The sequence below is a fragment of the Halichoeres trimaculatus genome, unplaced genomic scaffold (genome assembly GCF_033239565.1).
Source record: "Halichoeres trimaculatus isolate MK-OKI-2021-1 unplaced genomic scaffold, fHalTri1.1 fHalTri1_scaffold_12, whole genome shotgun sequence".
Lineage (NCBI taxonomy): Eukaryota > Metazoa > Chordata > Actinopteri > Labriformes > Labridae > Halichoeres > Halichoeres trimaculatus.
Window position 1 is genome coordinate 21,559,526 of NW_027437190.1, and position 13,813 is coordinate 21,573,338.

General features: G+C 38.6%; 1 protein-coding gene across 2 annotated transcripts; it reads left to right on the forward strand.

Moving 5' to 3' along the window:
- The first annotated feature begins 2,555 nt into the window (after positions 1-2,555).
- LOC141801454 (carboxypeptidase Q-like) lies at positions 2,556-13,813 on the forward strand. 2 transcript variants are annotated; one of them, XM_074684511.1, is made up of 11 exons: positions 2,556-2,707; positions 3,065-3,182; positions 3,630-3,845; positions 3,988-4,104; positions 4,198-4,405; positions 4,526-4,733; positions 8,523-8,634; positions 9,492-9,583; positions 10,111-10,206; positions 11,047-11,152; positions 12,828-13,813. In XM_074684511.1, exons 2-11 carry the CDS (start codon positions 3,065-3,067, stop codon positions 12,986-12,988), a joined length of 1,434 nt encoding a protein of 477 aa, XP_074540612.1. In that variant the 5' UTR covers positions 2,556-2,707; the 3' UTR covers positions 12,989-13,813. The 2 variants fall into 2 exon arrangements, with proteins under 2 accessions (XP_074540612.1, XP_074540611.1); XM_074684510.1 differs by having other exon boundaries at positions 2,556-2,684.

Below are 13,813 nucleotides of genomic sequence, written 5' to 3' on the forward strand. Positions count from 1 at the left end.
TGTGGCTTTGATGTATTTCTAAATCACTTTGTTTGCCTCTTCTTTTTTGAGGGGGATGGGTGGGGGATTTTGAAATGCAAGTTTTTTTGAAACTTTTCAAAGTCAGACATTTTTTTGCTAGCATTGTTAGTAGCAGACTAGAAAGCGCTGACCTCACAAGTATAGAGCAGATGGTTACAATGCATTAAAGTGTGGGTCTTCAGCAAATTTTCAGGCTTTAAATTGCCATGATAGCTTTGTATAGATTAAAATCATTCACAACCCAAAGCGTATTTACTTTTCTCAGGCTGGTGTACTTGAAAACCTTCATTTCTGCCTATGTCTGAAACGCTTGATTTTGATTTCTCCCAGCACTCCTGAAGCCTCATCCACAGCTGCCATGGTAAAAAGTTGTGTTTCTTCATTCAGTTGTGAAATACAGCAATTGTAGACCTCAAATCTGACCCTGACAGTTTGAAGAGAGACAACATGTTCCTGATAACAGAGAGCAGAGCAGGATACTTCTCTTAAATAAGTGTTAAATTTATAACGCTCCTTCAAGGTGATTCACCTTTCCATGATGTTACATCTTGAGACTTTTTGAACAAGCCATCCAGAGAAGTCTGAAGCCTCATCCTAGGATTACTTAAACTCACGTTTACCTCTCAATTCAAAAGTTTCCCATGTTTAGAACTGGCAACATTTCTTCGTAAAATCCAAAACAGCAGAAACATCTCTTGTAATATCTATGGCGTGAGAGGTCAGTTGCAGGTATATAAAAAACAACACATTTTGTTGTAGATTGTGTATCTCTTGTTTGCACAGTAACACAGGAAAACATTTCATCTGAGCCTCAAGAGACATTCGGTTTCAAATGTGGTTGCCAGGATAAATAAAAAAATCCAAATCCCTGTGTTAAACCAAGCCATAAGTTTATAGAAGGATCCAAAATTCTCAGATGATCTCCAAAAGTTGTTGATGTAGAGGGGGAGAGAGAAAGAGAGAGTATGAACAGCAGAGGGAACAGTGAAGCAGTGATGACGGGAGTAAGTGACAGAGAGACACTAAATGTCTCTAAACAAAATGGGCAAAGCATATGACTGAATATGCACAGAGGTTTGAATTCTGTTACTTTGATTAATAATATTGTATAAATCAGAAATATGGTAAAACAGTGTGTAAAACAACAATGAGAAAACATTAATCTGTCTTTTGTTACTGGGTGGGACATGTACTTGAATGCCAGAGACTGCAGAGGAATGCAGATTTATATCAGACGAAGATGGGATTGAAACCACAGGTTGGGATGTGGGCAGAAATGTTATGTGCTTTCTGTGATGAGGACAGCATATATTTCAAGCACTGGACAGCTTTTTAATAAATACAATTGCTTGCAAGGCCAACTCCAAAGACACTATTGGAGGTAAGTGTTGTGTGTAAAAGTAACCTTGTACAATTGCTTTTTGTGTAATATTTGCTTAAATGCTTTTTTCAGCGTTACTAGAGTGTATTTCTACAATATGGCTAGTGCAGAAATACACTGCAGGCTGAGTGACCTTGGATGTTGTTTGTTTTGCAAACATTAGCAGGGTCACTTGAGTTATCAGCAGGATCATCAGTAGGATTGTATGATAGTGATACAAGGAAGGGACACATTAGAAGTCTCTTTAATTAGTTACATTTAAGGTGTCATGGAACTATGGTAGTCTGGTGTCAGTGTGTACAGTTGCAAGAAAATAAGTATATGAACCCTTCGGAATTTGAATTTTTGAACACTGGCCATAAAATGTCTTCTGATCTTCATCAAGGTCACAACAATAGACCAACAGTCTGCTTAAACTACAGAAACACCACAGAAACAATGATATGTTTTTATGTTTTTATTCAACATCCCATGTTTCCACAGTAAAATGAATTCCACAGTTTATTCAGACATTTTGAAGGAGCACTCAAGGCCATCTGTCCAACAGTTGTAGCACAGTGGAGGTTGGGTGATGCAACAGGACAATGGCCCCAAAAAAACCCAGAAGTTAATCAAGAACAGAATTGCTTTAACACGATAAAACATGCCATCTGGGGTGGATCACTCAGAGTCCTGACCTCAACCCAATTGAGATGCTGTGGCATGACCCTAAAGGGGCAGTTCACATCATACATCCAATATGAATATTGCAGAACTGACATTTGTGTATAGATGGTGGTCCTCTTGACCATTTTGCAGGTCTCATCTGCAACTACAAGAAACGTTTGGCTGAGGTTATTGCTACCAAAGAGTATTTAAAGAGTCATTAAAGCCAAGGATTCACATACTTTTTCCACCCTGCACCTTGAATGTCCACATAGTGTGTTCAATAAGTTAACTGTAGTGTAGTTTTCATGAACCCAGCTGATCATTCAACTGATACTTGATAAAAATGCAGTTCGTGTTCATGGTGACATTTTTTTTTCTTTTTTTTCTTTTCTTTTTCTTTTCTTTTTCAATGATCTTCATTTTTATCTCTACATTTCCTTTAATTACGTTTGTGCATTTTGGGCTTTTATTGTGAAAAGTCGGAGCTGACGTTTGATGTCGCTGGGCACGCTGAAATCACGAGCGCGGAAACGGTGTGGGCTGTTTACATTTGGTGCTTCTTTCGTACAATACGAACATGCTCAAATCAGCGTGAAATCTTCCAACAAAAATAGATACAAACCTGGCCTGAGAGGTTCGTGTTTGCATTAGTTGAAGGTACTTTCACAACAAACTTGAAGCTTATTTTTGCGCGAAGATACTGAAGATGAAACTGCCATGACGTCTCTCTATCCTTGAATTGTCTGGGACGTTATTAAAATGTGATTCTCTATTTGGTTATCGATCATGTTGGTCGGCGGGGACTAAGAACATGTTTAAACTGGCAATGCCTAATTAGTTTTAGTTTTGTGTTACTTCAGTGCATCAACAGTGTTATGTAACAGTTTTTATCTACCTAGAAGAGTTAACTTAGAAGTGACGTGATGCTACTGCTGTTGATTTCCCTTTCATATGCTATGATGCAGAAATCTTAAGGGCCAAATACTGAAACTGTTTTTTTTTTTCTATCTGCAGATGGCTCAAGAAGGTGCACTGCCCTTCTTCCTCTTCCTCTTGTTTTTTTCATCCATTTGTGACTGTCATCCACCCTCAGTGGCTGTGAACAGGGCTGTATCCAATCAGACAAAAAGAGGTAATCCAAACCCTCCAACCACCTCACATGAAGTGAAGAATTTAAGTATTTACTTTGATATTATTCTTATTGTTTTAGTTTTTATTCATATGCACCACTCTCATACAGCAGGTTTCAATTACTTGGGCTACCAGACCTTTTGTTCATGTTGAAGTCACCTTTCAGCTACATGATGCCAGTATACTGTCTGAAATACATATGGGAATAGTGTGAAGTGTCCATTTTAAACAGTAATGTTTAAAGGATGGGCCTTTGTTAAAGCCCAAACAACAGGCAAATATGTTAGGCAGCAGCATATTAAAAAATCCACTCAAGTAGAAATATACTTTTTTGCCTGTTTGAGCTGTAGAGGGGATAGCTTGTTGGGATTTTATGAGATATTCTTGACTGAACAAAATGTGAAGCTAAATCTGATTGTGCTTTTTGTTTGTTTCTTTATAATCCCAGTTTTAGACATAGCTGCAGAAGTAGCAGGCTATGCTGATGTGGCCAAAAAGATCATTAACCTGGCTGTGTATGGTGCTGCTCAGAACCGCTCTTACACGCGACTGGCTGACTTCACTGACACCATAGGGAACCGTGTCAGTGGCTCACACAACCTGGAGCTGGCTATCAAGTACATGTATACTGCTATGACAGAGGATGGACTCGATGTACATCTAGGTGAGTGTGCCTTGTTGTATAGTGAGATGGAAAGTGAGCAGTCAGTTGAAGAAACAGAAGTTAAGACAACAAATAATGCTTTCATGGTTTATCCCTTGGTTAATGTAACAGTTGTGTTTTGTTTCATCATTTTCTTCTCCAGAGCCGGTTAAGATTCCACACTGGGTGAGAGGAGAGGAGAGTGCAGAAATAATTGAACCCAGAGTAAAAAGTCTGGCTATACTAGGACTTGGTAGCAGTGTAGGGACACCGCCTGAAGGTAAAGTCTACTGTAGAGCTGAATATAAAATCCTTTAAATACCTTTTATCATTTTCTTTTACTCTTCTTTGTCTTGTTTTTTTATATTTGCAGGTATTAAAGCAGAGGTGTTGGTGGTTAAATCTTTTGAAGAATTAAAGCGCAGAGCCAAAGAGGCTGTCGGGAGGATTGTGGTCTTCAACCAGCCATTTGTCAGCTATTCAGAGACGGTGGCTTATCGTGCTTATGGAGCATCTGAGGCAGCCAAAGTAGGAGCTGTGGCAACACTAATTCGATCTATTACTCCATTCTCCATTAACAGGTATATAATATTGCATTGCTGATAAAGAGCACAACAATCTGGCATTTGAATCAACTTCTAAATCAGATGAATAAACGTTATTACTCTTAGTTTAGAAGACTAATGTATCTATCACTATAGTCCTCACACAGGCTGGCAGGACTACCAGGATGGGGTGAGGCGCATCCCTACAGCCTGTATCACTGTGGAGGATGCTGAGCTGATGTGGCGAATGGCACAGAGAGGACAGAAGACTGTGGTCAGACTCACAATGGGAGCTAAGACTTTGCCGGATGCTGACTCCTTCAACACAGTAGCTGAGATCAAAGGCTGGCAGCACCCTGAACAGGTCAAACTTTACACTCCTGTCTCACACACCCACCTGTCTGACTTGTTTTTATGTGCTCATGGTCATGCTAGAGTCTGTCTATGGTTTTAGTGTTTGTGTGGGTCTTCCAATTTGACTAAGTGCATAAAAGATGTCCTGGTTAGAGTTATTATTTAAAAATGGTTTTCCTGTTAATTTTTGCCCCTCATAAGGAACCATCATATAGCCTCCTTGTGCAAATTTGACTTCACATATGCCGCTGAGTCTGCTTGCAATTTGTGTGTGTGTGTGTGTGTGTGTGTGTGTGTGTGTATGTGTGTGTGTGTGTGTGTGTGTGTGTGTGTGTGTGTGTGTGTGTGTGTGTGTGTGTGTGTGTGTGTGTGTGTGTGTGTGTGTGTGAGGACTGTGGTTGTAAGCCCTCAAGAGAATCCATCACTCAGCTTTAATGGAAATGCTGAGACAGTCCATCGTTATTACTTTGATATGTGAAAAGCTTTTCAGCTGTTGGTTTAATTTTTAAAAAATGTATTAAAAGAACTAGTGTCCAATCAAGAGGAAAAACATTTAACTGTGAACATAAAACCTCTAAAGTCCTGATATATTTCAAAGTTTTTTGAAAGATCTCCTGCTTTCTGGACAGGGTTGCCCTATATCCTCCTGTTGATAGTCTGTTACAAGAATAACACATACAGCTACTTATGTGGAACATTCGCAAACCATTTATTCTACATCAGACTCTGAAACATTAAGGCAAGTGTGCTTCGAGGTGTAAGCCTGTCACTGCAAGGAGCAAACATATTATCTGACTCAGCTTGAAGACATGCAGAGGTACTTTTCAAGTATGTGGGTAAGGACCCAGACACGTCTAGCAGGTGGAACCTGATGAACAGATAAAGTGCTGCTGCAGATCCCTGTGCATGCAGGCACTGTATATTCAGAGGGCACAGAGTGATGCCACTAAGATAAATAACCAATGTTCCCAACATTAGTTGGACAGGAGCAGCCACAGTTGTGTTGAAGCAGCATATCATAAATACCTTAGTAGGATATGTATATGTTAAATGCACATAATTGTGAAGATGAATGGTAGAACATATTTAAAACAGAAGAGAAGAGCAGAGCAAGAAATAATGAGGATAAATCCTCTTTTTGATTCTTCTCTGGTTCACACACTTGAAGCCTGTGGAAAAAGTCCCACAGTGTCATTTGTGAATCATGATGTGGTCTCTGTGCATAGGTGGAGATCATCTGAAGCATGAGTGTTTTTATTATTTTAAGGAAGTGTGTGTATTGTATGTTTGGGACTGAGGCTCTTGTACACAATGTAATCTCTGGCTGGAGGTGTTTTGTTGGGAGTTGAAGTCAGAAGGGTGTGCACTTGGTATTTCCCAGTGTGATTACGAAGTGCATACTGTATGTGTAAGCTTTTACTCCCTCACAGACCACAGACCCAACAGACCTGCTGATTAAACACAGGATAACATTATATCCTAGCATTATAGTCGAAGAAAACTGAACATTAGACTACTGACTTTGATTGAATCAGCTTGTCAAGTCTAATTTATTTCAGCACTTCCCAATTTGTGTAATTCAAGTTAACTTTCTTCTTCACCAGCGGGGGTTCCTCTGGTTTTATATGTGGGAAAAAGTGAAGCTCAGTGATGAATCAGTCAGGATACTTGGATTAGATGAACACTGCTGATGTAATCTGTTACTATTCTGATCTGGGAACCAACCAACGTGCAGTCCCTGATTATAGAAAAGGGAAATGAAACACATGGTATGAGTGACATCATAACTGGCTCTGTAACTTTGTGGTCCGACTGGCGGTAGCAGCAGTTAAGGTTGGAGCGTTTGTGTGCATGCAGACTTTCACAGGGAGCTGTACATTTGAGGTTAAGTGAGTCATTTCCACAGTTAAGCCTTACAGAGCCATCTGAGAGTGATGAGGACTTTTTCCACCCACTTATCTTCAACATCCTCCATTTTTTGCTTGGAAATGTGAACTTTAATGTCTTTATGTGACAGACTTCTGACAATAATTACAGAAATCACAATGCTAGATTTTTATAGGGATAAGATTGTAACTTTTTGTTAGTACCATCGAGATGAAGGTGAACTGCATCTGATGATCTCCTTCATAGTCCCTGATGTGTCATGATTTAAATGTATTTATTTTTCCTCTTTTTACCACACTGTAGAAAGCAGCCAAAAGCAAACCATCAGCACAATTCGGCTGTCACAACCTTATTAGTAAGAGCTACACTATAATGTGGAAAGAGAGAAATGGTTTTTTTTCCACAGTGAATAATAAAAGACAACAGAAAACTCATCCTCATGGGGTTTGAACACGATTACCAGTGTTTTAACACTACTGTTGGGCTAGTTATTTTATAACATCAGTTTTTTTATGAGCGAATTCCAACTCATAGACTGAGCTGTGAAATACCTGATGCATGCTGTAACCGGTTGTAAAACCCTCACTTGAAAATCTCAGCATTTGAGCAAAGCAATTAAGAGGAAGACAGTTCAGACATGTAAATCACTTCGGTGGCTTCAGCCTAAAGCAACAAATCTGACTGTCACTGTACCTGTGCTTAAGAGTGTAACAGTGTGTTATGTTAAATTTATTTTAAATGTTAAACTATTTAAAAAAAGATCCTGTCTCTTAAGTTGAGTAGGAAATGGCATGTGGCAAAGAGCCACAGGTTGAAATCGAACCAGGGCTGCTTGCTTTGAGGACTAAAGCATCTGTACAGGAAGCCCAAGTTCCCCCCAGCTCTTTTTACCAATGTAAATGCACAATATGACTTTACACAAATACAGAAGGAGCTGTCTGTAGTGGTGTTGTGCAAGAATTTGGTTCCAAACAAAGTCTCAGACAAGATATGATTTTGACCTGATCACAGCTTTAGAGAGGGAAAAACAATAATTTCAACAACAAAAGACCATTTATGCGCTCTGTCCTAAGGTGGCCCAACCAACAGACAACACCATCAACAATCAAAAACTGTGATTTATTATTAACATATATTACTGAAAATATTTAATGGAAGAAGAAGTAAACTAGCCCAACAAAGGCACAAAATCCAGCAGTGGGCTTTTCAACGCCCTGGACCAGGTGAACTCTTTATTTGCTCACCTGCAGCTAAAAGGTAACAAAAAAGAGAGAGGGGGAGATACACAGAACATACAGGCAGAAATATAATCTGCAACATATTTCATGAAAATCCAGCCACTTGGACTTTCAGGCAAACTCATTTAAAAGCAGTTGAGATATTTCTATCTGCATTAAGGTATTACAAACTTAGAGCTATGCCACTGGCCTGGCTAAAAACATATTAGCCCGTCTGTTGCGTAAGGTTTGAATTTAACCTCTTTTGGCCTCTGGGTTGTTGTTCATAATTGGCTCTCTTGGGTCAGAAAATGTTTTATAACCATAACCATCAGGTCAGGAGCATCATACTGTCAGGAATCATGTATCCTGTGTAATATTCCTAAAACATTTAAATCACAGTTTTCTGTTTTCATGAGTCAGTCTATATGTCTGTTCCCCAAAAAAGTATTGTTTTTCAAACAAAGAGTAAACTTGAGTCATATCATGTTTTTTGTAGTGTGTCTGGATACAATACAGAGACAGGATTTGAGATAAGATAAGTGGTATCTTATCCCATGTACAGCACTTGTCCATTAAGATTAGAAAACTGATAAAGTTGCATTAAAACACATGTATAATACACACCTCACCAGTCTTAGTGTCTCCTGGTTTTATGTTTGTATTTATCTGTTATCTATCCGTGTAATCTCTAGGTTGTCTTACTGAGTGGCCATTTGGATAGTTGGGATGTTGGCCAAGGCGCTATGGATGACGGAGGTGGAGCCATGATTTCCTGGGAGGCTCTGTCACTCATTAAGGACTTGGGTAATATTGAGACAGATGTATAGAAAAACATACGTTAAGGTGAAACTCACTGATGAACCTGTGAGGGAGGGGGTATTCAATTTAAAGACAATTTACAGACAACAGGATGCTTCCACAGCCTCTGCACAAACACAGTAAAGTGAATTATTTACTTTCTTAGTTGGCTTTACAAAATGTTTGCTCTTTTGAGACAAGCACAGTTATTTTCAAACAGGCAGAAAAGGTCAGCTGTTAAAACTGGCAGAACAATATGCAGTCCAAAGTTTTGATACTTTGACCTGAAAATGTTCCTATTGTGCCTCTTTATTTAACTCACTGGCTGTTGAACTTGCACTGGGCATGAAGACAGACCAGATCATCCCAAACTTAAAGGCAAATAACAGAGCAGTAAGCATGATTTTCCTCCAACTGTTAGAAGACAAAGAGGACACACAATCAGGAAACGGATTGGCATATGTTGTATAGTACTTTATGGAAATAAAGAACTCCATTGAGCAAGTTTATAGCTTTACAGGTTCAGCTTATCAAGAGTTCAAAGCTCAGTAATAAAAAGTTTTTTTTCTTTTATTGATTTAACCAGGAAGTCTGATTGAGATTCAAAATCTGTTTCCTAAGAAGGACAAAACAAGATTAGCAGCTTTGCAGTAACAAACAACAAAAATACACAAACTAAATGACATGAAACAATCACAACAGTCAACAGCTGACAGCCAGTTAAACATTAAACTTTGATGTGGTTCCACACAAGCATTTTCATTATCATATATATGACAGGGTAATATTTAGTGATGGAATTTCTCTGTCTATATTTAAAACTCTGTTGCTGTGTGTTTAGTTAAGTCTTGATTCGTTCACAGGTTTGCGCCCACGGAGGACTCTGCGCACAGTGCTGTGGTCAGCTGAAGAGCAGGGTGGTGTAGGAGCCCAGCAGTACTTCAATCTGCACAAGGTACCGTTTGCTCCAACTGAGGCACCACATGCAGGGAAACTTTTTTTTCCTGCTGTAGTTAGAAGCAGTGAAGAATAGACTGCATTGTCAATGTGGAAGTATAAATTTTAGAGATCTTCTTTCAGCTAGCTAGACAGGCCTTAACTAGATACTGGCTTTTTCTTTGTGTAAAGGATCTTAGCAGCAATCCACAAACCTGCAGTTTCCTTTGGCTGCCTGCAGGCAATAACCAAAAAGGATATTTTTACCAATGTACCAAAGCACTCAAATAGGAGGTTCAGTTCATTTATTTGATTTATTATAAGACCTGAAACTGCCTCAGTTATTTTGAAACAGTTAATGCTTAAAACATTCAACATCCCTTCCTTAGAGCTCATATGAATATGTTTGAATCGCCTGTTTTGTCCATTTAACTGACCCTCTTAGTTTTAGGCACTTTGTTATTTGTCCATGTCCTCCCTTGACTTCCCTTGGTTTTTCCTCTTTTCTTTTTGTTTCTTTCCTGTCTTTGCCCTCTCCCTACTCAGGTGAATCTGTCTAACTTTGACATAGTCATGGAGTCTGACTTGGGCACCTTCGCCCCAGTGGGACTGCAGTTTGCTGGAAGTGATGCAGCAAGAAAGGTAGGACTAAAAGCTAAACTGTGTTCCAGCGTTAGCATTTATTCAGGCTTGAAGTCTGATTTTGGCTGTTTACTTCCAATTTTTCCTCTCTGTCTTGCTGGACATCTGTCTTTAGACAGTGCTCCTTACAGTAGGTATGTTTACCTAGTGTCTAATCCTGAACAGCAGTATAAATTCAGACTAACAGAGTGGTCTCAAAGAAAAAAACACTCAGCGTTAAGTAAGACAAGAGTTCATTGAAACAACATGGCTAAAAATGAAATCACAGAATCTGCAGGCAAACAGTGTTTGCTTAGTATGGGGAACATTATCAGAGTTAATACCTCCAGCCAGTCCACATACTCCAGTTGAGTAGATATTTGCCAGTCTTACCAGACTCAGCCCACAAACAGTTAAATTCAATTTAATATAACAATTTAATCCCTTAATATAATTTAACAGATCAAAATACTATCAAACTGTACCGAGACACCTGTGCTTGTTTACATCTAGGTCGTATGCGTTTCATCATTATTTCAGTAAATGACAAACATCCCAGCTTGCTAGATTTGAAATGTATAACCTGTCTCCATACTTAAATTAGCATTTCAGTTTTGGGTATCCTCTGCTACATATCTAACCACAGGTAAAATGAAATCTCCACATCAAGCACGGCAGAAGTAAACATAAAACCAACCCTAAACCCCAGAAATGCAAACAGCATTCAGTGCAGCTATAGCCATGTGATATAAATATATAATGAATAGTGGGACTAGGAAATGTAGGTCTTGTTTTAGCAGTAGTGGCGTACTACAGACTGTGATAACCTGAGAGGAACTGAGGCTGTGTTTGCATCAACAGGTGATGGAAGAAGTGGTCAAACTGTTGGCTCCCATTAACACCACCAAACTGGAGGCACATGGAGAAGGGACGGACATCTGGCCTTGGATGCAAGCAGGTGTACCAGGTCAGAATAAATATACTTCTTCACATCTTTGCAACTAGCAGCAAATGTCCACAAAAGTTGTTAAAGCACTAAAAAGTAATCGCTTAATGAAGCTTCATGGTTATCTAAAATGATAGTGGACAGACGAGGAACATAATCTAGACCTGATTATACTCTGACTGTTCTACTTTCATAAACACTGAATACATAAACACACTTCCTCTGGAAACTGTTTTGTAAGCAGTATTTCATCCCCATGATGACTTATGAGCACAGATGAATAAAGTTACAGAGAAGAAAGGGAGACATCCACTCTAAGTGGTGTCTTTAGAAATCTGAGCAGAAACTTGCTGACCCATGAAGTATGGGGAAGAAGTTGTTATTAAGTTGAATCTTCAAATGAATCTTGGACTAGATGTGACCAGTTGTGGATTGCACCTTTACAAAACAGACCCAGGGTGATTATGTTGATATGATACAAGTTGCTAGAAAAAGAAAATGGTTGTTGGTTAGATTTAATCTAACTCAACCATACACATCAGCCTTTTAAAGATGGATTCTGACAGTCTGCTGCACATGGTAGAAGAAGAAGAAAACTGAACAAATTTACTTGTAGGACAATACTGAGCAGCAGACTGAGATTCTTTTCCCTTACAGGACAAGGTGTACATGATAAAGGTCTATTAACATTTATAATCATGAATCATAGAAAAGGTAAAGCAAAAAATAATGTTAGAGCACAAAACTTTTTATACATCTTTAGTATGTGATTTAAAACATTTTCTGCAAAAAAAAAAAACAACCTTTATGTTAACTTTTATAACAAGGTCTGGCTTTTCCAAGCTTTGCTGGCAAGTCTACACTCTGGCATATATCACTTGCAGCTGTGCACTGTAACTTTGCCAAGCTGTTTGAGGAGATTTGAGTTTTCACTACATGTACTTTTTTTATACTCTTCAGTCGTGAACCGTTGTTAATAGTCTTACTTTATGTTAAAGGGAAATACTTGATGAACCTGACTGTTAAAAAGTTCACCCTTTTCTATGCTGGCCTGAATGTCCCTGTCTTATGGTTTTAGTGGTTAAATGGTCCATACATTTTCTCCATGTGTTCAGTTTTTTTTAACTGACATTGCTTTATAGTCAGAAAACCTCTGTGATGCAACTTTTAGAATAGGAACTTGAAACTAGGTGAGGAATTCACTGGAATATCTTGTAGAGAAATTAGGCATTCTAAGTAAAAAAGGGAGCGTGTATTCACTAGAAAAGTGCAAATATTTTGACTGTCTGTACCACATTAAAATAACTTAGTGAAGGACATTGGTAATCTTTTTACTGAAGTTATAAAACCTATAAAGAACAAATTGCACAGGGCTCATAGCTTTTAAATGCCGCTCCTAGGCTGTGCCTATTAGACAGGTTCAAACAATGTCATCTTATTAACAGAACTCTGCTGATGTTTCATTTGCTTTATGCTTGGACATGTACTATAACTAAAAGCATCAGATTTCAACTTAACTGTGTGGTAAGTTGTTTGATACTCTGCAGCAAGAATAATGCACTTTATTACCTCAGCAAAATGTCAGTCTTTTTTCCTTGGCATCCTTTTCTCCCTTTGTTTAAATGCATGTGACGTGGAAACAGAAGCAACAGCTTTTTCTTAATTTTTGCTGTTCTTATCACCTCCTCTCATCCAGGTGCTAGTCTCCATGTTGCAGACAGTCGATACTTTTGGTTCCATCACAGTGAAGGAGATACCATCACCGTCCAGGACCCTCAGGAGATGGACCTCTGCTCAGCGTTGTGGGCTGTGGTTGCCTTTGTGGTAGCAGACCTACAGGACATGCTGCCCAGGTAGCAAATTGGCACACAGGAAGATAAGCCATAAATCAACCCCAACATGAGATTAAATAGAATCATACAGGAAATTTATGTTTACTATGAAAAGTAAACTGTCCTTGGACAAACCACTGAATCCAAGAGTGGAAAGAAAGAAAGAGTGAATAACTACTAACGTGACTATAAATTATATCACCACAGAAAAGGGCTTCAGTGGAATAACAGTAAATCTGGGAGCTCAAGGTATTAGTCATATTAAATAATGAGATATTTTTACAAAAAGACTCATTGGATTCACATGACTTGTAGCACAGGGTTGTGTCATCTTTATTGTAAATGTCAAGAAAACTGGAATCTAAAAATATTCTTTTATGATTTTAATCAGGTCATCAGTCATCTTCACTTTCTGGTATATTAAGACTGAGAAAAGGGGAATTAGTGATTTTCTCTGGTACTGCTCTGGTCTTATTGCTTTCATTTTATGTTCTGAAAAACAGGAGTGCTTTTAGGACTGTGAATGTGTGGAAAGCAAGTGCATGTAAAGTCATCCCATGTTGTTGATGAGAGGCAGGGAGGAAACACACAGTGCCCATAGGAAAATTTTCATGTTGGGAACTCAGAGAGCAGTCAGAATTACTGATGTCTTTTGGTTTCCAGTGCTATAATACCAACACCTCACCAATTAAAATGGGTTTTATTGTTTGTTTTGAGTCTGTTTTTGGATGGATATGGCAGATTTTTATTAGTTATTGCTCCAGACTGTATTCTGCTTAACTTTGGACACTTGTTTCCTGATACAAATAGACAAGGGTACATTTTTTACACTGAAAAGTTATCAAAATGT

Coding starts and splice junctions, on each gene's coding strand:
- LOC141801454 (XM_074684511.1), top strand. CDS start 3,065: ATGGCTCAAGAAGGTGCACTGCCCTTCTTCCTCTTCCTCTTGTTTTTT. Junction 3,846..3,987: donor TGGACTCGATGTACATCTAG/GTGAGTGTGCCT, acceptor TTTCTTCTCCAG/AGCCGGTTAAGATTCCACAC. Junction 4,105..4,197: donor TGTAGGGACACCGCCTGAAG/GTAAAGTCTACT, acceptor TTATATTTGCAG/GTATTAAAGCAGAGGTGTTG.